Source organism: Ooceraea biroi, chromosome 2, assembly GCF_003672135.1.
Source record: "Ooceraea biroi isolate clonal line C1 chromosome 2, Obir_v5.4, whole genome shotgun sequence".
Taxonomy (NCBI): Eukaryota; Metazoa; Arthropoda; class Insecta; order Hymenoptera; family Formicidae; genus Ooceraea; species Ooceraea biroi.
In genome coordinates this window covers 18,872,307-18,899,394 of record NC_039507.1, presented here as the reverse complement: position 1 = coordinate 18,899,394, position 27,088 = coordinate 18,872,307, and the positions used below count along the sequence as shown (strand labels likewise).

General features: G+C 41.7%; 1 protein-coding gene across 9 annotated transcripts in view; it reads right to left on the bottom strand.

Annotated features, from left to right (window-relative positions):
- LOC105276339 (rap guanine nucleotide exchange factor 2) overlaps window positions 1–27,088 on the bottom strand; it is a 144,343-nt gene that overhangs the window by 28,518 nt on the left and 88,737 nt on the right. For 5 of the 9 annotated variants that reach the window (XM_026967876.1, XM_026967874.1, XM_026967877.1 and 2 more), the window contains exons 1-2: window positions 18,687–18,991; window positions 15,638–15,713 (exon numbers count right to left, since the gene is read on the bottom strand). In XM_026967876.1, coding sequence (XP_026823677.1) covers window positions 15,638–15,713; window positions 18,687–18,991 — 381 coding nt within the window. Of the gene's footprint in view, window positions 1–15,637; window positions 15,714–18,686; window positions 19,224–27,088 lie in introns of those variants that run through there. The other 4 variants (XM_026967873.1, XM_011333864.3, XM_011333870.3 and 1 more) reach the window with 2 other exon arrangements.

Here is a 27,088-nt window from a genome sequence, read left to right as displayed (position 1 = left end):
GTGAACACGCACACATTGACTATCTGCCAGTGCAAAAGATCAGGAACGTGACGCTTGATCGATAAGTGAATGTAAAGCTGTTTTGTACGTGTATAAAATATGCAAACTGTTTAAAGATGCGATAAGAGTGACGACTTTTTTTTATGGAAAATATTTTTTGTCATTTTAAAAAAGTCAGTTTGGAATCTAGCAAGATTAGTTATTGGCGGCACTGTATGTCACGTTTAATTAAAACTTGCGCATTTAATTAAATTATAACATCTGTAAACTGTCAATTACTTTTTCGTGACGTGCTAGAAGAAAATAATATTTTACCGAGTCCGAGTTTGAAGAGGCCAGGCATCAAATGTTACACACGTGTTAACGTAGAAAGCGACACTGCTTCTTCTCCGGATAATTCAGAAAAAAATGTGGGACTCGTGTTATTCTAGAATCTGAGACAAGCCACTTGTGAAACAATGAAGGGCCACTCGAAAGATACTACGTCTCATATTTGAGATGTTTCAAGCAGATTAGTCAAACTCATTAAACCGACGCAGCAGCCAGAAAATTCGAGACGCGTTTGAGTAGCCCTGGGAATGGAATTCGGGAGTTTATTCACTCTATCAACGTGTTGAAAATACTACTAAACAATATTAAATAAATAATTTAATTTACATCCATCGAAAAACATGGAACATTCAAGTATAACAAAATTATGTTCAACGCCAAATTTTAACGTAAACGTCGCGTAGAAAAAACTTTTCCAGCATTACTTGACAAAATTAACAGCAAAATCTCTCTCGCTGACTGATTGCATGAGACATCATAAATGCAACATACAGTACTCGTCGACAAGTATCCCAATACTCGACACCCTTAATCCTCAACGATATGGCAAAATGATCATTATAAACAATTAACACACGCATTCGCTCGTTTGCAGATTTTCAAGAGGCGATTCAACAAAGTCGCATGTGTGCACGGGGGGGGGGGGGAGAGAGGGAGGAAGGGACGCAAAACTGAACGTCGGACGAGTCATAAATTACGGCGTTGCAGAGAAAGAGTGCGTTGACGAAGACCAGCGCGTAAAACCGTTTCCCCTGCGACGCTGGTGTGCACCAGGAGGAGTCTGCATTACGCGGCGGCGGATCTACACACGGACGTAGCGAGCTAAAAATTTCTCTCCGGGAGCTCCGCGCGCGGCCCGGCGCCCGTCTACTTTATTTTCGGTCCTTCCTGCGCGCTCTCCCGACGCCGCCGACGGCGTCACGCGTGGTCCTAAAAACCGCGGCCGCGCAAGGGAGATCCGTGAAAACGCTTGAAACGGAATCCGTCAACGGTAAAAAAGAAAACCCTGTCCGGTTGCCCACGGCGAAAATAGCACCGCCGTGCATTCCGATCGAAAGCGAGAAAAAGAGCTGCGCCATGACCGCGCACGAGTTTGCACAAAGCCGGCTTATATTCTCCGAATGGAGAAAGAATCGCGCGACTTGGAGCAACAACAATCGCTAACTGGCAGCCTCGCCAAACGTGTCCGTCAGCAGAGAAACAAGTATTAGCGAAACGCGCGCTGTGATATCCTCCCGAGACGCGGTGAAGGAGATTCGTCCAATAATTCGCACTCGCGAATCTAATTAATTAATCCGCGAGCTTGTTCCGCTCTCGTCCCAGAAGGGTGGAATCGCGATGCCAAACCACGAGCAATTTTAGGACTGCCGCCCAGGCAGATAAGAGGAAACAGATAACGCGCAGATGACATCGAAATTGCGACGTGTGTGAAACAACGGCTTGCCGCAATCACGATGACGTAAGCCGCGGGACAATCAACGTTTCGGAACTTCGTTATTATTGTCGCTTCCACCCTCCTCCGAGCCTTCCGAGAAGGTACGTGCCCGTCGAACGGGGAGGAAACTATCGGCGCGCTACCGGGAACTATTGGGTTGGTCAAAAAGTAATTGCGTTTTTTTCAAATAGATGGACATACATGTCTTGAAATGTAACTAACTTCATTCTAAACCGCAAATTCATTATGTAGGTTAACAACTCACAGTTCAAGCTTGTTTTACAAAAAGAAAGTACACGATTTCGTTAACAATTGTTTGTTTGCCGTCGATTTCAAAATGGAAAATCAAAAAGAACATTTTCCTCATATTTTGTTTTATTACTTCCGAAAAGGGAAAAACGCTGTGCAAGCTCATAAAAAGTTATCTGATGTATATGGCGAAGATGCTTTAAAACTGCGGCAGTGTCAAAATTCGTTTACCAAATTTCGATCTGCAGATTTTAATGTGAAAGATGCACCACGCTCAGGAAGGCCAATCGAAATTGATGATGACAACCTAAAGGCACTGATCGATTCGAATCGGCGTTTAACGACACGAGAGATTGCTGAGAATCTTAACGTATCGAAATCGAGTGTTGAAAACCATTTAAAACGACTTGGATACATTAGTAAGCTCGATATTTGGGTAGCACACGAGCTGAAAGAAATTCATCTCACTAAGCGTATTGACATCTGCGATTCTCTTTTGAAACGTGAGGAAAATGATCGATTTTTGAAACGTATGATAACAGGCGACGAAAAATGGATCGTCTACAACAACGTCAAACGAAGAAGATCGTGGAGCAAGCGTGATGAACCTGCTCAAAGCACTTGAAAAGCAGATATTCACCAAAGAAAGATTATGCTGTCAGTCTGGTGGGACTTTAAAGGTATTGTGTATTTTGAGCTACTTGCAAGGAATGAAAAACCATTAATTCAGACGTATACTGTAGTCAACTGGATAAATTAAATGATGCCATCAAACAGAAACGTCGAGAATTGGTGAATCGCAAAGGTGTTGCGTTTCACCATGATAACGCTCGACCACGTACAAGTTTGGTCACTCGTGAAAAATTGTTGCAGCTTGGATGGGATGTGTTACCACATCCACCATGTTCGCCAGACCTGGCACCATCAGATTACCATTCGTTTCGTTCTTTGCAAAACGCCTTGAATAGTAAAACCTTGACTGCTGATGAGGATATCAAATCGTTGTTGGAATTGTTTTTTGCTGAAAAAGATAAGAACTTTTTTGAGCGCGGAATCATGAAGTTGCCTGAAAAATGGCAAAAGATAATCAAACAAAATGGACAATATATTGTTTAATAAAGTTTTTGTTTCCCATGAAAAATTCGCCTTTTATTTATATAAAAAAAAACGCAATTACTTTTTGGCCAATCCAATATATCGCTATATAGTCGATAGAAGTGACTTCAAAGGGTCCTTTTTGGCGTTCTCGAAAAATCGCTCATGGTCGGCGACGTCGTGGCAAAGGGTCCGTCGGACCTACCGCAAGGCACTTTGACAACGTTTGACCCTGTCGAGCTGCGACCTCTCTGTAAAATCTACCCCAAAGTGCCGTGCCACGTTCGCCGCCCACCCTCCGATTAATTCGCGCAAGACGTTCCGTTCGCACCTCTGTGTTCCCCTAGTCACTCGAATCGATCATCATCATCATTCCACCACGTAACACCGCGATCAATCATCGACGCCGCGTCCCGGGTACGGCCGACACGAGTTTAATGGCGAAACAGCGTCGAGCAGGCCGAACGAGGCACAAAATGCGACTGGAGCCGTGCTCGTTGGAGGTCCGTCGTCGCGATAAGCACCCTATCTCCTTCTCCACGGATGTTCATTTTTTGTCGCGGGCATGAACGCTTAATCACGCGCCACAATCGGCGCACCGAACGACGGTTCTCTCTTGCGGAGCGCGCAGTGTCGCCGTTCGGGAGAAGATATCGTTACTGAGGCGTCCTGTATCTGTGCGACGTCTTAAACTGGACCGACCGCGTGTCATTAATTTGCTAACGTGTGCTCGTCCGTCGTACATTTCCTACGAGCGGTGTCCAAAGTTTAACGCACCGTCCAAAGTTTAACATATTGCTTCCATCGACGAATTCTTTAGCCGTTGCGAGTCAGGCGCTGTGGAGGTGCGAGCAACGAGCAGAATCTCGTATTTCGTTTAAATAGACTTCAAACAGATTCAAATGTTTTTATATAATTGAAAGCAGATTGTAAATATTAGATGTGCAAATTAATTTGGGGATTTTCTTTTGGAGAAATTGAGCCTTTATTTAGTTTTTTTTTTTTTTTCGAGAGGGGATTCGTCAGCTGCCTAATAGATGGAGAAAAATATTATAAAATAATGGCGAATATTTCCAAGATTGACATGTTTATTATTTTTTTTTAAATAAAGATTCAAAAAAGCATCGAATTAATTTGCACACTTATTTCAAATCATTTGATGCGCAACAGGAACAAACATCAATCTTTTATCGATAATACGAAAACAGGAAAATCATGTTATAAAAATCACGTATTGCAATCACAACACAATACTCGGAAGGAAAAGGAAGTATCTTATACCGCGTACATCCCAGCCGGGAAACGTTCCAATTCCAAGACGTCGGGCGCAACGTACTCCACTATATTTACGCACGATTCCTAAATATACACGTCGCCGTTATCGCGGCTTATCGCCGATCGAAAGAAGTAAACGAGCAGGAGCGTGCGAGTGTGCGTGTGAATAATTATCCAAAGTGCCGGCTCGACTGCGTGCTCGCGCGCGCGATTCCGCGGTGTATCCATTCGCACACACGTATCCGCCCGCGAGAGCATGAATGAAAAGTCCGCCGACACACGCACGCACGGTCTCACGCTCTCACGCACTTACGCACGCGTCCGCGCTTCGGTGAATCGATACAGTCGACGGCATCGGTCGGCCAGCCGTATCGCGTGTCACACCCTCGCCCACTCGCGTCACAGAACTACGCATGGGATATCGCGATAACGTGCGGGCAATGGCACAGACAGTCCGCGACAATGTACCATGAGTCTCTTTAATCGTAACCCATAATCGCTCGAGCGTGCCAGCTCGGCTCTCCGGTATCAGCTCCGTCGTCGCGGCTTGTCGACGCTACACGCCTCGGAGCGCGGGTAGGCAGCTAGGCAAACAGGCGGCGGCAGGTTGCAGGTGCATCCGACTAACAACGCTCGGGAAAAAGATCTGGGTCGCGCTGGTCCACATGACGCGCCTCTGTCGGGGATGCGGGATTTTTGCCCTCGTCCGCGCCCGCTGTCTCGCGAGCGAGATATCACTCATGCCGCGGCGGTATCGCCGTGCCATGTGCCACGTCAGGATCAGAATAAATACACGTCGCGACGGGCTTTCGGAGTGCGCGGTGTTATTGGAGGGAGAGAAAAGCCTTTTGGGCTTGGAGTTTTGGGCGTAACGTTATGCAATTAACGTTTTTCCATACCACGTCGGATCTCTAATAAAATAACGGGGGAAATATACGTGACAGGGAGATGGGTATTTTCGGATAAAAACTAACGTCCGCTATATTCGAATGCTTTTAAATGGGACTTGGCAATTGTTCCGGATTAAAATTTCGTTGCCAGAGTAAATATCGTTACGCGCACGGCATTTTCCATCAATATTCTTTTAATCAAATCTCGTTCGTTTTTCTGATCGGTATAAATAGAAAAAAATAATTTGTAAAAAACACTCGAATATTTGTTTTTTTCGTAAAAAAATACGAGCGTTTTTTCACACGAATTAAACGAGGAAAGAGGACAGATTGACATATTATATTTCCGTTAAAGAAAAAATAGCAAACTAGCGTGAGTTTCCTCACAGCTTTCCAAGAGCACGTGTCTCGAAGTAATTTCAACGTTTTCAGGAAATTATTCATCGGATATCTAAAGATAATAACACAAATGAGGATAATATAAAGGATATTTGCGAGCCACGTGCGCTCCACGAGCTCGTTGAATCACACAATGTGAAGTTGCAAAACACGTGAGCACACACGAGAGATAATTCCGTGATGCATCCGCGATGTAAACTAAGGAAATTAAAGATGCGTTTCAATAATGAAAAGAGATAGCACGTTTCCTGCACCGGAAGTGTGTCGACTTGGAACGTGCGTTTGAAAGGGGCCAGCAGGGAACATGATACTCGAAGACGAGGGCGAATGAATTCAAGGCAAACTTACAATTCCAACCACCGCGATTAGTAAAGTTTCTGAAAATGAGAAGACATCTTTCGTGGGCCCTGAAATAAATTTGTATATACACTACCAAGTTAAATTAAATCGTACAAATATCTTGAAGACACAAAGAAATCGTAAAGATATTTGTAGATACGTTCAATTGTTCAATTAAAGCTTTCAATCGAAACAACCAAAGAGACACGAAAAAGAATAATTTATGGGAACAAAAGAAATGATTCACTCATCCCATCCGACGCACAGTGGGCCAGCGAGCCAGTAAACCTGGCCAAAAATATAATAAATGTAAATTCACACAGGGTGTTCAAACGTACCTATTATATTAGTATAATATCTAGTTCAATGTATTCTGGCAAAATTTTTCTTCTATGTTGTTGTTTCTTTATTCCATAATACCTTGAACACGGGTGATATAAAATATCCCAATTTTTTCTCTCCACGCGACGTGTTTATATAGGAGTATTTATTGCGTAAAATACTTATATAAAAGAATACACCGTTAGAATATCATTTATAATAATACTTTAGCTATTTATAAAAGTTATTGATGAAAAAGAAAAGCATAATTTCTTTCCATCATAAGGGCTGTTTGCCGGCAGACGCACTTTGCATTCCCTCTCTCCACACATTCTTCGATCTATCAAAAAAATCGCACGCGATCCCAGCGAGTTTCTTTATTCATTCTATAGCTTAAGATCTTCTTTTTCATTTTCGGCAAAAATAATGTGCCAATATCTGCCACTATGTTTGAAAAATCGTAAAAACGAAGGGCATTTTAATGCAGAAATTCTCAGTCTCTTAGAAAAAAACAATGCATTTTCTAACGATTGTTGTGATCACGAAAATGATGATAATGATGATGATATGGAATAATAAATTTTTCTTGAATAAAAACAAAAAAAAAATATTTCTCTATAATACGAACACCCTGCGTGAATTTTCGTTTTTCATATTTTTGGCCAGGTTTACTGGTTCGCTGGCCCACTGTGCGACGTGGCATGCAGCTAAGAATTCACGCGATAAAAATGCATCTTTCCTCGCGAGGAGACGCGGACTCGAATCGCGCAGACGTCCGGCGGGATCCGCACGGGGGAAAAAAAGACGCGCGATTCTCGCAGCGGCCTCGCATAAATGCAGGGACACGATGTCTGGGTCGAGAATTTATTTTCGGAGCGGATCTACTTGGCTTCCTTTTTGTTTTTTCCGTTCCGGCAAAACCGGCGCGAGGTATCGCATTTTTGCCCCGCGCGTTCCATCTGTCGTCGTTACGCCGCGATCTCGGGAATTGTTAACCATAACGGACGGATAAAAACCGTAGACTCACGCGATACAGCTAAGAAGCTTTGTGCCGTTGAGACATTATGTCAACCGAGCTCTCGCTATCCAAAATAGGTCGGCGTTGCAGGCGCTGCTTTGTCATCCCTACTTGACATTTTCTCTCACGCCTCTGCAATTTCACGAGATATAAACTGTAAAGGAACTAAGTTCTCCCCTTTCCATGCTATAATTTGCAACTGTTACCGCGATTTGTATAAATATTGTGCGGTCTAAATATTAGGGGTGTGATTTAGTTTTGAGGGTTTTTTTTGCTCAAAAACGCATGTATTTAAATATGATAATGAATGAATACCTTAATCAAAATATTTTCCTTCGTTTTCTATCACTTTTTCCCATCTTTCTGGCAAGAGATCGATTCCACCACGATAAAATCACTCTTCTTTTCAGTTGATCCATTCGTCGACGAATTTTCGCACTTCTTCCAAATTATCAAAGTCTGTATCCTCTAAAGCGTGTTGCGTCGACCGGAACAAATAATAATCGCATGGAGCAATGTCCGGAGAATACGCGGGGTGCGGTAAGACTTGCCATTCGAGCTCTAATAGTGTTTCTTTCACTGATAACGCAACGTCAGGTCGAGCGTTGTCACGAAGAAGAATCACTTTCCGTCCTTTACTCGCAATTGGTGGTCGTTTTTCGTCCAATGCTTGCTTCAACTTGTACGATTGGTGTCGATAACGATCAGCCGTGACAGTCTCATGCGGATTTAACAGCTCATAGTACACTATCCCACCAAATACAGAGCATTACTTTTCAACCGTGAATATTGCGTCTCGGAGTGGATGTTGATGGTTCGCCTGGATCCACCCATGATTTTCTGCGTTTCGGATTATCAAAATAGATCTACTTTTCATCCCCAGTAACAATCCGAGACAAAAGACTCTTCTTTTTTTGCCTGGCGATCAACGAAATGCAAATGTTCAACCGGTTCGCAATGGCACTTTCCGATAATTCATGTCGAACCCATTTCCCTTCTTTCTGAATTTTTCCCATTTCATGTAAATGTTTCGTAACTGTTGTACGATCAACGTTTAATGCTCTGGCAAGTTCTGAAGTGGATCGTGTTGGATTTTCGTGCATAATGCTTGCAAATCTGCATTTTCAAGCTTTCTTGGTTGTCCCGAGCGTTCTTTGTCCTTCGCATCAGTATCGCCACTTTTAAAGCGTCTAAACCAGTATTCACACGTCTTAATTGATGGGGCAGAATCACCATAAGTTTCCACAAGAATTCTATAACCGTCAGCCGCAGTTTTGTTTTGATTAAAAAACAAAAGCAACGCATGTCGAAAATGCTAAAGAGCTTTCGGAAGTTGCATTTTTACGATGATATAAACACGACCGTTATTGCATCTATTGCTATAATGCTACTAAATGTCATGGATAATGTCAAGACTGTAAGAAACAACAGTTATCGGAAACAGCTATTGGAACAAACTGACACTACAGCCATCTGTTGCAAAACCCTCAAAACTAAATCACACTCCTAATAGTACCTATCGCCCATGAGCGTTAAAAATAAACAGTAAAAATTATGTGAAAGTACGCGAGTCCTCACCCCAATCACACATCATAGTGTTAAGCAGCAGCTTCATTATTTCTAATAAGAATGACATGATAATGTTAACTGGAGCGATACGGTGTTTATCAGTGCTCACGTACGTAAGAGAATGTCAGAAGACGCTGCAGAGAAGAGAGCGACGAGTGTATGCGCCAGCATACGACCATCATCAAAGAATTCCAAGTATGCCATAATAAACCAGCGTGTCTCAGTTATATATCACGGCATATAACAGTTAGAGCAAGCCCCAATATGACATCGGATCGCTGTGTAGTATAGCAGAGTATGTCAAAGGTCGGGAAGGCACGGCCAGAGTTCATCCAGTATGCTAAAGTATGCCAGAGTACGCCCAAGTCAACCGTACCGTCTTGGAGAGCTCGCGCATCTCGTATCTCCCGTCGCAAACCGAAATTTGATAGATCGCTATTATCGAGTTGTAACATATATCTGTTCCGTTTTTTTTAGTGTTTTTAATAATATAGAATTAATAACATAAATTTGTTATTAAAGACATTAAAAAAGCAGAACGAACATATTAGCCAATATTTGACATTTGGTCGAAACGAAGGAAAGAAAAGGAAGATTAACGCTAAAACGCTCTATAAATCTTGCGTATCCGAGATCCCTTCACGGGACTTACCGGGATTCGCGAAACACAAGGTGAAATCATCCTTTCATGAGCCCCGTTTATCTAATATGCAGATTTTTATCTCGCGCGAAGATTATATCCTGCGCGAGAGGATTAGGTGGCCGCGTTTAACAGGACACGCTCGCGTGTCGTCCGAATAAACGGGCGCCACGCAGAAAAGCCTTCTCCCGGGCAGCAACCACGGCTCCCTCGAATACCCGGAGATAAAACTGAACTCTGAGTAATACCGCGACGAGTCATAGTCCCGATTTCAGTCAAACTTCCTGCACGCAGAGATCGCCCGTAATGAATCCTTATCCGGAGCGGCTTACGCACGCCGGATGTGGCGTCGTTCGCCGTTGCGTTGACTCTTACGTAAATACGTACGTTCACCGGCGCGCTTTGCCTACGACACGACCGCGAGAAATCGTCATTGCATTAAAAATACAAAAGGAGAAAGAGAGAAGGATACGTGCACGTACACGTGCCTCTCGTGCTCCCCTTCTCGCGCGATGACATGATATCGGACTTGCGGGAATTGCGCGATTTATTTCTGCTCGCATTACGCGAGATTCGCGTTACGCCGCACAGTGGACTAAACTCGAAAAAAGCTGGCCAAAAGTAATAACTCGAAAACATGACGGTTTAGAAAAGAATGTTTCAAATAAAAGTTATAGGGTTTTAAATCAGGTATTAGATAATAATACTAGTATGACCTTGAATAGCGTTGCCAAGGTCACGCAAAGGTCACCTTGAATTTTTTAAATGGGAACCTCCAGTTTTCATTAGATATTTTTGTAGCTTACCTCAAGAGCTTTTCAGAATACTATAACAAAGTATTTATCCGTTAAATACTTCGAAGTTATGAAGCTTGAAAGTTACAGTCGCTACCGCGCCGCGTCGTACGTTTCGCGGCATTTAAAAATTTCACGGTGATCTGTACATGATCTTGACAACACTATCAAGGTCATACTGGTATTGCTATGTAATGCTTCACTTAAAAACCTACAACTTTCATTTCAAACATTTTTTACCAAAACGCCAAATTTTCGAGTTATTACGATATGAAAATGAAAATGAAACATCCTGTATATAACGCAAAGGTGTGCGTTGGTGTGCACAATTCAAACGGAAATACTTAGTTTGAATCCTACACAAGATGATAAAACAAGAATCCCAAACAGCCTTTTACAGCTATTTAAAAAAAATGATATTGAACTTTACTTCTTTCTTATATTTTAAGAAACCAAAAACTTAGATTAACACAAATTAATGAACAAACATTTTTAATGGTTATAACTGTTTGGGAAAAGAGTTTCAATTCTATTTATAGAGTAAAAAGCAAAATTACTTGCATCCGCATACAAGAATGTAAGCTATAGCCTATACTCATTCATAATTCGTTTTTCGGAACATTAACGCGTTGCCTCCTATTAATTGTTGATTAATGGGAAGGAAATTTTTCCTACGAAACTCCATTCACATTTTTGAAAATACTGATATCCATGAATCAAAAAAGGTCGAAATGCACAGATTTCCAAGAGTTGAAAAAATTCGACTTTTGGCCAGCTTTTTTCGATTCTAGCCCACTGTGCGCCGGAGCGGAAAGGCGACGACGGTGGCGGCGATCGCGACAGACCGCGCTCGCATCTGGGTCGGCGAGAGATAATCGTGGGACAGATCGCAATTTGTATAATTGCATAATTGAGTGCACGGAGCATGTACACGCGCGCGCGGAACGGACGGCCACGGAAATTGTAGCGGCACTGCAATCGTGCGTAATTATTTTTTTCTACATCTTCCCCGATTGCTGCTGCTACTCTGCTGTCGGCGCATTTTTTCCCTTCAAGTATGCGATCGCGCGGGCATACTCCTCTCCGAGCAGCGGATCGGTCGGCGATCGACTCGGCTTGCATCGGAGAAACGTACGCGATCGGGAACGGGAGAAATGCTCGCCGAGCGGATTATTTGCGGCGCTACTACGGTTGCAACTTGTTGGTCCCCGGAACGAAGTTTCCCAGTTGTTCGTTGTTCGGGAACACGACGGCCGTAATGATCGATTTGCCCCCCATCTTCCCCGGTTATCGGTTTTCCCGGGGAAATTGGCCCCGCCGATACGCGCGCGCGAGCTTTTCCGCATAAACAGCAAGTTTCCCTTTGAGGGATAACTTTCCGCTCGCATGAAAAGCGATACGTTGTACCGGAAGTCTCGTTACCTGCCGAACATAATCGACGGTTTGCTTCGTCGATGCACAATGTGACGAAAGTCGCCGACGTTCCGGTCGACGAATTCGTTTCAATCGTCGTTTCCGATAACGAGGATCTTTCCGTGAGCGTAGAATTTGCGAGCGTCACCCCCTGCATGGTCACCCCCGCTTTCATGGCTCTAACACGAAGACATTTTCTTTTTTTTTTGTTTTACACAAGCAAAGTGTAATTGGAATTTTTAACGACCACGACAAATCTCGTTCCATTCTTTCGAAATATAAAAAAATCTGAATATAAATGTTGGCAAAATTAAAGTGCTGAATCTCTTGAAATACCTTTCATCAACATCCATTATTCGCTCGCGTAAATGTACGAACGAATGTATTTCAAGTTTTTATCGAAAATCGCAAACTTGATGGGAGACTACAATTATTACAATTATTTAATTCTGATAATAAATAAAAAATAAATAATGGTATGATATAACATCGAAAATTTCTAATGCGCGACAACTTCAAAAATAGTTTTGTTTTCTTAACATTAACCACTTTTGTATTTTGTATTATCCATCTGCGAGCTGTTGGCTATGTTGCTTGCACCAAGTATGTAAGTATACGCGATGAATCGCGGCGCAATCGGCGCGATCGAATTCCACGAGGAACAAAGACGATTTATGTTTCATGAACGCGACGGCGACGTGCTTCCAGGCGCCCGACGTTGTTACGTCACTGGGCGATAAGCTTCTTGAAAACTGCATGCGCCGACGAGGCACCGAAGGATAGAGCATGAGACGTGTTCGGTTACGCAATTAATGCCCGCATCCTGCGCGATCCGACACTCCGTTTATATCCGAAATAACACGTTCGACAAATATTGCATCTTCCTAGCTGTAAAATTAATAACTGAACTGCACCGCAAATTAATTATTGAAATAAATTGATATAAAAGCTGAAAATACGTTAAACACGAGAAATAAATGAAATTCGAACAAATTAATACGCAAAATCGGTGAAAAAATGTTAAGAGATGATCTTGCCAATTTTAATGACCTTCACACATATTGTCAAGCTTTAACTACTTGCAAAATGTTTTAGCCATCAATCGTTGTTTATTACAAAATTATGAGCAATTAAAATTGGTAAGGTCGCTCTTAATTCGAACATTTTCGATAAGCCATATTTGTCCGTATAAGTATTATTTATTCCGCGGTGATGATTAATCTTCATCCGAAGCACTGGGGTCGCGGATGGCGCGTGCGAGCCAGGCGACAGGGATAAAATGCCACGGAAGGGAGGAAGGTTAAAGGTCAGCCGTCCAATTCACATATCAGGTCACAGAGTCGCCCGAGGACGCGCGTGAATTCGCGTGTACGTGCTACCTGTCATGATGCTGTCAACGGTACCTAGCGGGGTGCGAAAGAAAATTCGCAATTCCGATCGTTCGCAAACACGAGTTTGTGACCGGAATTGGTAAAAGCAATAACTGTTGCCGTACGAAATTCCACGTCGGTATGCAATATACCATTGGGCGAATGCGCGGAAAAATTTAAACAAATCAGATCGCAGTTTATATTTTCGAACGCACGACCAATTCGTGGGAGTAAACTAGTTTTTGCGAGGTTTCCGTCCACGCCAACACGTTGGCGGAAAAAGCTTTGAATGAGCGATCGGCGAACTGCACCGTTCAATTCGGCAGCGCAAATTGCGTTATTTTTCAATTATATAAAAAAAAGAGATATATCGATTATCAAAGGTTTCACAGGTTCGCACCGAGTCCGCACTCTCGCCGGAGGTGAATAAATTTTATAATTAACGCTTCGAAATAACAGCTCGCGCAAATGAATGCAGATCCCGCGTCACAAAATTTCAAAGTTCAGTACAGCGAAAAACAACGCGCGCGCGCGCGAGTGGCGTAATCATCGGCAAAATTGTCCACGCACTGTTACAATGGCGTACGCGATACGCCGCTTAATACGAAGCTCGGATTAATTTCCACGCAAGTAAACCGTAATCGAGAGCCGATTCTGATTGATATCGAGCGCAGAACTAAGCCCTTAAATCCAATATCCAATGTGTAATATCTGTGCCTTTCCGGCGCTGAATCAAGCAGGATAACATGATATACTACCGCGTGTGCTACATCTTTTCAAATTTCCCAAAGAGGTAGTTGGAAACATTAAATTGCTTTTTATTATACTACAAAGAATAAAAAATTAAAGAGCATGTTTTAATATTAAAGCCGTGATACTGAAATTTGTATGCCAAGCAATCTACTGAATATCGTAAAACAAAGTTAAATTTTTATGTAAACAAAAATTAACGAGACGCATCTTACTATGCTCAATTTAAACTATTATCTAAATTCTAAATGAAATATCTTATAAACGTTCTGTATAAAATAATTATAAAATAAAATATAAAATAATTTACAAAAATAAAAAAAAGGAAACGGTAAAACTCATTTTTTGGGAAAGATACTTTTGCTAGGAATCTTATCAAAAATATAATTTTTGATTATTATTCAATATAATGATCGATATCACTATACAGACTTTAATCGACCAACAGCAAGTAGTGTCATGTTATTTCAGGTCGGTAACGCAGTTTAGACTGCCTTTACAGATGGCAGCTCGAATCAGAAACTTTCTTCCCACACGGTATAATTAGAATCTCCGAATGTATGTATGTACGTTCGAATAAAGTTCATTTGCAATATCAGAATAATTTCGCGCGGCTCTGCAATTAATCCTGCGACTACAAACGTAATTAAACACGGGGATGTACGTGATGGCCGTTTCACATTTTCAAGTTGATTTAATAAAAGTGCTCTTGCATAAAACTGCTCTGACAAAAAGCATTCCATCATATTGTGTACTCCTTCTTTTTCTTTACAGGGGGAAAATGCAACGTTGTATTAATTATTCATTATTCGCTTGCCTCATCTTCCGATTAAAATTCAAGATATTTCTCTTTCTCGCTTTTTCTCTCTCAAATAAAAGATTCATGATAAAAAATATTTATTTTATATAAAAATCTAAAATCTATAAATATGGAATAATTTATTGAACAGTGATTGAACAAAATAACATAATATAATTTACAAAGTAACAAAATGTAAATACTCTCAATCTGCATTTCGAACAGTAATTTTTCGTTCGCTAAAAGTGTCCAATAAATTGCTAATAAAGTTGTACTTGATAAAAGTTGTAATCTCATAATTATACAATAACATTTTTTTAAATAAACAATTTAGAACAAAACAAAAAAATTACTGTATCACAAAACTGTGAAGATTCTATAGACATATGCAAGTTCCGACACTCCAAAATTCGTGATCGCTTTCGCAGTTTTTATTGAAAAGTTTGTAGCCATTGGTCCCGCATGTTTAAAAGTTTGCCCCAATTTTGGCACACCGAGAATCGACCGTCACGAGAAGACCAAGTAAAGCGAGTTAACTGGGGAGGCGCGACGAGGGGATTCCAAAACTCAACCTGGCCATAATGCGAGAGAGAAACTATTGATTAACTGTCTGCCACGTTGCGTCTCGCGAGCGTCCGGCATTGTCTTTTCTCTGCGGCGATATCGCCGCTCACGGCATTACTTTGCGAACGTGGAGTATCTCGCGAATGTCTGGCGTGTCTGTTTATTCGAGATGAACTAAAAAAAAATAGCTAAAAAAAGAAAAGAAAAATACATTTCCTCGGTTTCGAGTTTGATTGAAACCATGCACGTGCAAGCGGGTCAAGCTGCTTTGCAGCGAGATTGAATAACAGAACGTTTCCGCTTGATTGAATTCTTTCTTAAAACTGCTAGCTAATCAAATACGTAGATTAACTTGTTAATCGTTGGACAAGGCAAATATCTACTCACGACGATCATCTCGGAGGGCTCAAGGACGAAACATTCGTTGGGTCTCCTGGCGCTTCCGCCCGTCCGCTTCCCAAAGCTGCAACGGCAAGAAGAAACACATTGTTAGTTAATTAAAATTAAAAAATTTAATTTAATTAATTAAAAACTTAATTAGAAAATTAATTAAAAAATTATTTTAAAAAATTATTTTTAAAAAGTAAAAAATTAATCACATTATACCTATACATATGTTACACGGTGTGAATGCATATTTCTACGTTTATTGAAGTTTACTGGGGGATGTAAATATATATATATACATACAGATGGCATAAATAGTCTTTGAAAGAGTGAATTCTGATTCCCCACGATGATATTCTAAATGTGGACACTTTCGCTGCGAGGGAAAAAAGCAACCAAATATGAAAAGAGAAATACTCAAGTGTAGCGTCCAGAACCAACAATCTTTTTCGGCTTCTTCGACGTATCGTGTATCGCGCGGAGGCGCAGAAAGGAAGCCTCTCTCTCTCTGAAATGTGATTCATCATACGAACCCCTCAATTTATCGCGTCGTTTTCAAATCGAACGGCAATATAGTACATAAGTGTGTGTATACGAGTGTGTTCGCGCATTCGTGCAAACACGTATTATTCCGTGACGCCATGGGCTGCGCCCCAGCATTAACTTTTACGACCAATATTGGGAGCTGTGCAATCGACAGATGTTCCCCATCGTCGAGTAGGGCCACTCCTCAAATTAGCCGTAAAAGCGCAACGGCTCAGCTGATTTTCGGCGACGTACGAAAATCTCTTGCGGCCACAATGCACGATGGGGATCGCCGAAATGTAATTGCCCGCATCGAGATAGTTTTCCCCCCAATGAAAACCAGCGTGGTATTACAAGCACGGACACACATCCTTGTGTCCTATAGTAATATATAGTATGTAGTGTATAATAATATATAGTACATAGATAGTATATAGTAATAGTAAATTGAGAAGCAAGGCCTCTTATTTCTCCCATCATTCAAAATTATTATTAAAAATTAAAAATAAAATTATTAAAAATTAATTTTAATAAAACTTAAACATTTTAATTTTATATATATATTATAGCATTGATCCTTCATTCGATACAAATGTAGAGATATAACGGGAGTGACTTAACAGTTACGAATTAAAAATTAAAAGTGAGCAATTAGATACATCGTTAAAAGAGCGTTTATCTTTCCTATCCCTGAACATTTGACTCTTCTTCGCAACTACAGATAAATTCACCGCGAAAATTCCTGAATTTTAACGGCGATGACCGTGAATCGAATGTCGGCGCTCTCGACCGATCGAGAATCGGAAAAGCAAGACGGTGAAGGGAGACCACGAACGGAGAAAAGAGAGGTTGCAGAAGGCCGTAAGGTTGTCGAAGGCTGTTGACCCGCGTGTTATCTCGTCATTCCTTCTTCGACGTGTACCCACGAGCGGGCAAAGCAGAGCCGCGATGCGTAACGCATGCGTAACGTGTGCGTGCGTGCGTACACCGCAGAAAATTCAATTCGACGTGGATGACGCGCGTCGGCTTCCCTCCCCGTTCTTTAACCCCCGTCGCAAATTAACCCCATAAATGTCGCGTTGCGCGCCATCCACTTCTTCAGGATTATAATTATTTCGTTGGACATGAAGGACGGTCTTCGACACGCGCCGACATTTCCTTTTGTTTGTAAAAGACTCGAAAGAAGAGAGAGGAGGGAGAAAAAAAGAGAGAGAGAAGAGAGAACGATCAAGCTCATGGAATATTTATGAAATTGTATTTGTTGAGGTAATTTTGACGATGATCGAGTATTAATCGTCTGATCGATTAAATGAGACCGTTTTAATAAATTACTTGGCCACTAGAGCGAAATGAAATTTGACGAGGATAAATGGAGTGTTCCTCTCTTTCTCTCTCTACGTACACATAATTAACGCGTTGCAAAGTTTAAAATTTCACAATCTCATAAATTTTCTAGTACTACTCTCACTTTAATTGTAATTTTGTTTGTAAATTAAAATTTCATTTTATTGATATCCGAGATTGACATCGCGTACTGATATTTAAATAGACAAGTGGCTGATAAAGAAAGGAGAAACTTATCTGCGATAGGTTCTTTCATGAATTAATTCTGTAAATTAAACTTCAGTGGATATTTATGAAAATAACAAACAGATCAGTACGCTGATCTCTCGGAGGGATCGTGATTGGAAATGCGATACATCCATATATAGAGAGCAAAAGCGAAATTTAACAGAAGCGGCATGGATATTTCCACCAGTTTTGCGATTCACCATGCAACTTTAGCTTGTTTTCCGCCAACGCTCACAACGGAAGCAATCAAAGCGCGGCGCGCATCGCATCGAATGTCGCGCGTTCGCTTTATTCCCCGGTGGAGAGCGTAGAGAGCCCCGCTGCAAACTTTTGTCCGGTCGTGTCTTTCTGTTCCCATTTCCCGAAATACACCCGCAGGGAACGCTCGTTATAATTCGCTCCGCTCTTAACAGGCACCGACGGCGTAGCCAGCCGTCTCATTGTCGACAATCTCGCATGCCTAAACGTTCCCTCTCGTTCACCGGCACTCTTTCTCTCTCTTTCTCTCCCCCGTCGTCTATTTCGCGAAATTATTCGTGCCATTTCAGGACATCGAGAACCACGTGGATCCACTCACTGTAATGAAATATCTTTACGACGCCGCTATTATTCTTTCTTTTTAATCTTATTCAGCTATATTAGTCTCCCCTTTCGCGCGGCCGGGAACACGAGATTGTCGATAATCCGTCCGTTGTCGACAACCAACTTCTGCCGGAGTCGGAGAGGATAAGTTCAACCGACTGACTCGATCAAAAAATATTTCAAGCGCAGAGGGACAACAACGACTAACGGAAACATGTGAAACATTTCTGTGTGACGCGGTGGAAAGGAAAACGGAGCAACTCCGTTTGTCATGTTTCTCGCGGCATAATTATGCGACAGTAGATGGCAAGCAATAATTCTCATAGTCGACAGTCGCGACACAAGGCTGGATGGTGTCCCGTAAACTCACCACACGGAGAATCTCCTCCTGGGAAAGGCGGGCGGCGGCGGCGGCTGAACTCGATGAGTCCTGTCGACGGACTCGCTCCTAAGGGCCTGCACCGCCTTAGGCACAGCCCTGAAGGGCTCCTGACAGGCCTTCGTGACCATGCCGCCGTTTCCAACGGCGTCGTTAAAATTACCCGTGCCACCACCGCCGCCACCGCTGCCGCCACCATGGAAGCTGTTCCATCTCCTCACGGGGCCCCTGTTAGTGCCCTGATAGCCGCCATTATGGCCACCTGGACCGCGGAGCTGGCTGGTGTGCTTGTGCATCTCCTCTTGGCGATCCTTTCAATAATCCTTTCGCCACCGGGACGCACCAGGTCCGTCCATCGTCATCTGCGTCATAATCGTACGCGTTCGCACGAACATCCGGATTACGTCCTCTCGCCGTCTCCTTGCCTCCACCGCGCAATTTCGAGGATGTCGAACTCGAAGGTCAAAGTTGAAGGCGTCCGTGCCAACGCGCGTTATATTCCGGCTTGATGATGGCATAAACGGAAACCTACGGTACATTTATGTCCTCAGGACGCGTTCGGATTCGTGGATTCGTAGCGAACCAACCATCGATCGCCGATTTAAGGGACAGGATTGATCGCATCGCGTCGCATTAAGCTTTCCGCCTCCTCGAGAGCGTTTATCAGCTAGTAAGCTCGCATCTATTTCGGTTGAATTGATTGAACTCTGATTCCCTGTTCCGTGTCCTTTTGTTCCTTTTACACTTTTTTTACGAGCGTTTTACATTTAAGAAGTTGTAAGAAAAGAACATGAAGCACAACGAGAGAACGACAGCGCAGATGTTTCTCGCCAGCGACAATAAAGAAGCGATGCGGGGCGATAATATTTTTCCCATGGGAAACGGTATATACACGCGATATTCGGACCCAGCGCCAAGTTGGCGACGAGGTCGAGTAGAGTCAAGTGATTCTTGGTAGCTGTTTCGTGGCTCGCATATTTTTATTGCGCGATCTCGACTTGATCGACTGGAGCGAGCGCGTCTAATGGAGAGTAACGGCGTCGCGACGTCATCCGACGTCGCCCGACACCTTATCCGTCTAAAGTGTGAAGCTATACCGACTATATATAGAAAAGCGCACGCACGCACACCTACGCGCGTACCATTGGAGGTCAATTTGATTCTCATCCGATTGTGCTAGCGTTAAGAGAGAAACGGGAAACGGGGAGGTGAACAAAGAGCGCGTGAAAATAATCGGCAAAGATGGCAATTAAGGGGCGATAGAACGGAGGCAGGAGGGATTTCCATTTCCAGCGGAACATGCGGAGCGTGCCTTCCGGTACAACGATCCCGCGGTGTGATTATTAGTTATGTATCCACCGCTACGTGATTTTTTTTCTGCTTCGCTGCCGCAAACGAAAGTCGGCGACGGGAAAGCAGTGGGTCGCACATCTGTAACGCGCATTCCCTTTCGTGGCAGAATTCGAAAAAAAGTAGCATATTTTTAAGTTACGTTGAATGTACTTCAACACAAGAAAATTTCTGTACAAATTTCTGGGAAACGTCAGTGGACGTTCATCCACCTTGCTGTTACGAATTGTGTTAGAATTTAATTGTTAGATGCTCCTTGATTAGTTACAACTATAACGTTATGGCATAAGTAAAAAAAGAAAATATTTCAAAGTTACGCCAAAAAGCAATAAATTTCGAAAAGCCGCTGTGCCTAACACAGCAAAGACGAAAGCACTTCTTTTGAAAAATTCATATCCAATTTTTCATTTGCGTAAAGTGCTTTAAAGTAAAATGGCTTTTGGCTTATGTCCGTTAATGCACACCAAAGACCACCAGGGAGAGTTAAACTTTGCTAAGCAACTTAAACGAGCATATTCATTTACTCGCGCTATATTACTTAACAGAATCCTGCTTTCTTTCACTTGGAAATTTCTCATTTATTATACTTGAATGGCGCGACACGTTAATTAGATGCAACGACTTTCCTTCTTCAAGTTAATTATGAGATAAAAATAGAATTTTTACGCGATATAACAGAAACACATGAGGCATTTAGAAATCTCATCAGGATTGACATCCATCATCAACCTATCCGTAAACGTGTGACGCTTGAAAAATTCAGACGTCACGGGATGAACGAAATGCCCGCCGGCATTTTCGTGGCATTAGCATCACAATGCACCCTGAAATCGCGCAAACGCCCCCAAACCCTATCAAATCCGTCATTCGCGAGATTTAATAATTATCCTCGACGGCTGACTGAGCGATTGCCGAGCCCTCGCGCTGGGTTAAGAAACAATCGGCCGCTGCCATTGTCGACGACAATAGCGGATAGTCTTCGCGACGACAATGCAGCGCGGTGTAACAAAAGAGCCGCGAGATCGGAGAAAACGGTAATAGTAGGCAAGCGCCGAGAGAAGAAAAGGACTGGAGGAAACGGCAGGGGATGAAGCGAGACGGAGGAAAGTCGACGGTGGAGAAGATCCTTGCCATACAAGGACGACACAGACCCGCCATTGTTGCTGCGTTGCGTGCCCTAATCCCAGCGATCCGCGCGCGAGTCTCTCACCACGCTCTGGCTAACGAGCACCATTCCCATAAGTCGCTGCTACTGACGTCGTTTCTGGTTTCCCGGTCCAGGAAGACGTTTGCCGATGCTCGTTAAATGCGTAACTCCGCGTCTCGATGGATGTTTACCCCGCAGTTTGCACGGATCTTGAACGCGCGACTAATGTGCCTCAAGTGCTTTAATAACGCGCCGAGCGAAATTGTTGACAAGCAATACGAGGAGGATTAAGTGTCATTAACGAGGTGCATCGTTGTCTCGTGGGCTCTTGCTCAGGTCTTACAAGGAAGAACTTTACAACGGATATAATTATAAATAAATGTGACTTATAGAGCGGTATTCATAGTCGGATCTTATATTTAAGACCGTCTTGAGTTTATCCGCACACAGATGCTGTTTACACCATTTCATTGGCTATGGAGTATCTGAAGATACACTTAACTCTAGCTTCCCACACAGGGCTGCCTGTGGTTAGAAAAGGTAGACATAAAATCGTTAAAAGCAGTATGGTCCTTTTTGAAAAATATCAGAAGGTTAATGAAATCGAATTCTTAGCACCACTTCCACCAACGTTTTCAACAGGCAGTGAAGAAGGGAAAGGTCAGGGTGGCAAAAAAGTCACACAACAGGCGTCGGCACATTAAACAAGTCATAAAAAAAACAAAGCTGCCTGAAACCCCAAGTAAAATAAAGTAATTCACGATTTTTGAATGTAATATTCGCTTTCTTCACAAGCGAATATTTTACAAACTACTTTCTTTTTGAAAGTTTTCTATGCATAGACATATTCCTTGATGTGTGGTATCCATGGAAAAAAAGTGACTTAAAATCAGTTGATTGTTTCTTATATTTTTAACTAAATGTTCGACGTGGGGTATCTCACCCTGTACCTCAGTGTGGGAAGCCCGTGAAAATTGAAAGTGTGGGAAACTAGGATGGTCTTAAATATAAGATTCGGCTATGAATACCGGCCTTAATCACTTCACGTAATTCTTGTTACGATTCTCGAAATCGCTACATGTCAGAGAGCCGAGTGCGTCGTTTCTGAGCGCACAAACCGACCAGTTTTGTTTTTCCTAAAGGACTCTATTGTCGTTTCCGAAAATATTTTTGATTGAGAGGGAAACAGAGAGACGCGAGAACTAAACGTAGAGAGAGTATCTTCTCTGTATTTTCCATCACAGATAGAGATGTAAAATTACAGTCAGATTCAAAATGACAATTATTGATGGTAAAATTACGGTAAAATGGTAATTTATTAGTAATTTTGATAAAATTTGTTTTTTGGTAGTTTTATGCACAAGTACTATTTGTCAAATAGGCTCTCTTCATGTTTTCCACATAATGCATAAGTTAAAAAAATATTCTTTTTATATTCTCATGTACATCTGATAATCTCTGAAGTATTTTTGACATGAAAAAAAAGGAAACTATTCACAATCCTTCGAGATTAATCGAGAGTATTAAAGTTTCGATTTTTTAAATCTAAAGCTTTGCCGATCTGCTGTCCTGATATATAAACTATTTATATTAAAATATTAAAAAATACTAAATAATGTTGAAATTTCATATTCTCTTAAATTTCTAAAATAATATGTTCATATTTAATACGATTTCTCGTTCTGAATAAATTATTTGAACTGCAGTGAAACAAAATCGAACAGCTGATAAATATAATCTGCAACTCCGTGATATATTTCATTTTTAGATGGGAAGAAAGAAGAGAGTTGAGAGTTTGTATGTGTGTGTGTGGAGATTTTGTTCTCGAAAAGAAAAAAGAAAATATAACAACAGCCACTTGTCGAAAATGTTTGAAATATTATAACAATGCAAATATGAGTTAAATAAAGTATTTTTTTTACTCATCTTAAATGCTACTTTGGAATTTTATATCAATATTGCATTTTTTTTTTAAATTACCATTTCCAAAATTCAGGTAACATACCGTAATTTACCGAGTAAATTACCGTAAGCTTGAGTCATTTTCATCTCTAATTACAGATAAATAAAATATTACTCTCTCAATGCATTTATCTCTGACGCAACCGTTCCTAAATTCCCACTTTTCTTTGGTTTGATTGAATACATGAATGAGAATCAGGCGTGTATAACTGCGGGAAGGCATCGAGGCGCGAAGCGGACGCGCGCGGAGATGCGCGGCGAGCGCATACACACCGCGCTGGCCACCGTGCAAAGCCATAAAGCTAGCCGGCCGCCCTCGTTTAACCAGGTTTTCACCGGCTCTCTGAAGCTTGCCTTTGTCGGAGCCTCACAAATCCACGTCTCTCCTCTCCTCTCCTCTCCATTTCGCCGACGCTACACCCGTCCGGCGCGCGTCGGTCGGACTCGTTCGCTCTCGTTAACGGAAACGCGTATCGTAATTCGAATCGTGGCCGTAAATATGCACACGCGTGTGTACGTGCGTATAATGCTCGGTGAGTGCGTTTCTCGCGCACGCCGTTGCGTGCGATGAGAGCTATACGCGCCGCGACGCACCGCTCGCCTGTCCGTTACAAAATGCGTAAAACATGTATGTATAGAATTATATGGGTAAAGTATTGTGTACTGGACACGTTTAGCATGTTCTCGACTCGTTTCTATTTACGCGATGCGATCTCTTTGTATCACAAAGCGCGATATTTGTGACACGTATTGGAAATTATATTTTGCTATCAGATTAAGTTTTCTTGCAAATAGAAATCTTCTGCTCCTAATTTGCTTCTTTGCATTAGAGATTTTTCAAAACAAAAAGAGATAAACTTGGAGTTTGAAATAAGCTATTCTGTACATTTACAATAGTCATGGACTATTGTGTTAATTGTCCTACTTATTTTCTTTGTCTATTTATATTATGTATCTAATTTGGTTTTCAGATATATATATAATATCTTTATATAATATTTTTTTTAAATATAATTTTCAATTTCCTTAGTCTTTAACTATCCGCTGAAGAGGATGTGGAACAGGATCGAAACATTCAACGAATATTGTACTACTGTAAATTAAGTGATTGAAATATACGTACCGACAACTACGTTTTAACAGTTCTGCTTGCCCATATAATTTTGAACAAATAGAATAAAATCTTTCATTAATAATAATTAGTTATTTCTGGTTTGCTCACGTGTTTGTTCCAGATCCTAAATAAATTTACTGCCATTACTATTACGGTGATTATTACATTATGATTATGATCATTAGAAGGATGATATCGTATTGCTAACCAAAGCTAATTAACCAAGGCTATATGGTAGCAATCGGTATATCGAATATTCCGATATTATTATATAATATAATAGTTGCCTCGTCGCATTCCGAGATCAAAATAATATAAACACTTCCAGTTCAATGATTAAAATTTAATGATATGATTTTATCATTTTTGCTTTTAAAACTCTAAATTATTCTTGCGAAATTATTGTCCGAAACATTAAAAAGAATTGAAGAATACCTCTGTGATAAAAGAATTATTATTTCAAAGATTTACACAAAGAATAAAAAATTTGCATATTTTCATAAGAAATATCAGGATCGCGGGATTTACTCATTCCGACGCGTCCATCATGAATCCTGCCATAGTGATATTCTGGAAGATATGGAAGATATAATCATGAGAAATTGTTGAAGCGATGGATGAAAAGCTGTAGGAAACGAAAAGGAGGTAAGGGGAGATGCGCGGGATGCGTTCAAAAGGGATGAGATAATGTTCCATGGGGCCCTCCAAGAGGATCTGGTGCCTCTAATATTAGACCACTGTGCCCTGAAACATTCACTGAAGGCTTGGTTGGAATCAGCATTTCGTTTCCTTTTACATTCGTACCGCAGAAATAATTAATTGGAGATGGAATGAGTCCCTTTTTCCATTTTGTTTTGTAACGTAAGACAAGCGGATTAATTTTCCATTGAATATGCGGAATATTCAAAACTCTTGTGTTATACTATTGTTATACTATACTATTTCTAATAAACAGAGCAATTACATTCCTCTAATTATCATGTGTTTACTTAAATTTTACACCAAAAAAACTATTTTTTTGTAATCTCTTAAATCGTCACCTGCGCTTGATTTACCAATTTAACGATACACGACATACGGCATACGTGTAATTTACATTTGATCTCGGCGTGTTCCACGTGTCTCATAAATTGTCTGTCAATCATAATCACCGTCACGCGACATGGAAACTTGAATAGGTGGTCGAAATGTTAATCGATAACGACAGCGGAGAGACGTAAAATGTACGAGTGGAAATGCTGAAATGCACAACGTGGATGAAAGTGGATGCGCGCTACGTCGCGAGCAAGATCCCATTTTGTCTCACACAAGCGCGAGTCGCGCGCTCACCGTGAGAGAACGACCCTGGATTGCCTTGGGAGTCGGTCTCCACTGAAGGAGAGTCGTCGAGTTCCCACCGACGCTAGCGAATCTACAAAGAAGGTACGAGGGAAGAAACGCACAAAGTTCAGCGCACCTAAGTTGCCGACCAACTTCCTCCTCGCTCATGTGTTTATGATTCTATTCAGTCTATGATCAATAATGCGTCAGTACAAATAATACAGGAAACTAAAGAGTCGGCGCAAAACCAATAACTTTCTAGCTGACGTCTCTTAACTTAATGCGAAGAAAAAAAAACTGCAAGGCAATTCTGAAGCTCTATAATTTTTCGTGAAATTAATTGTTTTGTAATCCACAAATGCGCACTCGATATTAAAAACTTCTGTGTGTGATCAGGCTTTCAATTAAATTCTTATTAAATATTCAGGATTTTTCGGGATACACGCACGCATAAATCAGAAACCGATTTATTCCATTTTGCGAGCCTTCACTTCTCGATTTGAATTAAGCAGCTGGCAAAAAATTCTCCGATGAAATTTCTGTCGAGCAAAAGCGAACGTCAAGGTAAACATTTCTCACGCGCGTTTCTCAAGTAGATGCACTTTCCTTGTACGGATGATTCGGCAGATTTGCAAGCAGCTCTCCATTTGGAAACGCTCTCACTATCCTCAATGCAATCGACAATGCTTAAGCGTAGCGAATCGCCTCAACGATCGGCGATTGCGGTAGCAACGGGTTTAGCATGGTTTCCCATTTATCCGCGATGCGACGCGACGAGATCATTTCTCGAATACTTCCGAGGGAAATTCACCGTCCGCCAAGGCAGTTTCCACAGGTTGATTCCCGCCTACTATACATCGGGAGACGCGCGAAAAGCGATGAAGAGGACGATTTCGACAATGGACGCGGACAGGTCCAGAAAGAGGGCAAAAGAAACGGGAGCGAGACGAAAGGACCGACCCGAGCGTCAAAAAGGCAAATTGATCGCAAAGGACAGCGTAACGGTGAAACCTTTTTGTACTCGAGTCTGATTATCTTTCCCGTTAAACCGCGTGATTGACCGCGTCCAAGGGAAAAAGTCCGCTCTTTCCGGTTCAACTACAAAAAGCTGCACGTGTCACATTCAGTTCTATAAAAAAAAATATATATACTTTACGCATTTTATTTAGAAGCAAGGCCGAACCGCGGTTATCAGCGTTTTGACAACGTCCGCATCAAAACCGCTTCCAGGCAAGAAAATATATCCCAAGCGAGATTCTTTTTACGACTTAACGGAAATTAATAGTCTATCACACAGATCATAATCTCGATGACAAGCGATAACGAATGAAAATCGACCAGTAAGAGCGTGAGACAAATTCGACTAAAATCCTCCTTCGGAGTTGAACATCAAGATACTTCATCAGAGAAAAGTAGTTTAATTATTTGTTATTATGTATCATTAAGTAGTTTAGATGTTCGTCATTAGGTGTTATTTGTAACAATTTTCAGACATCCGTC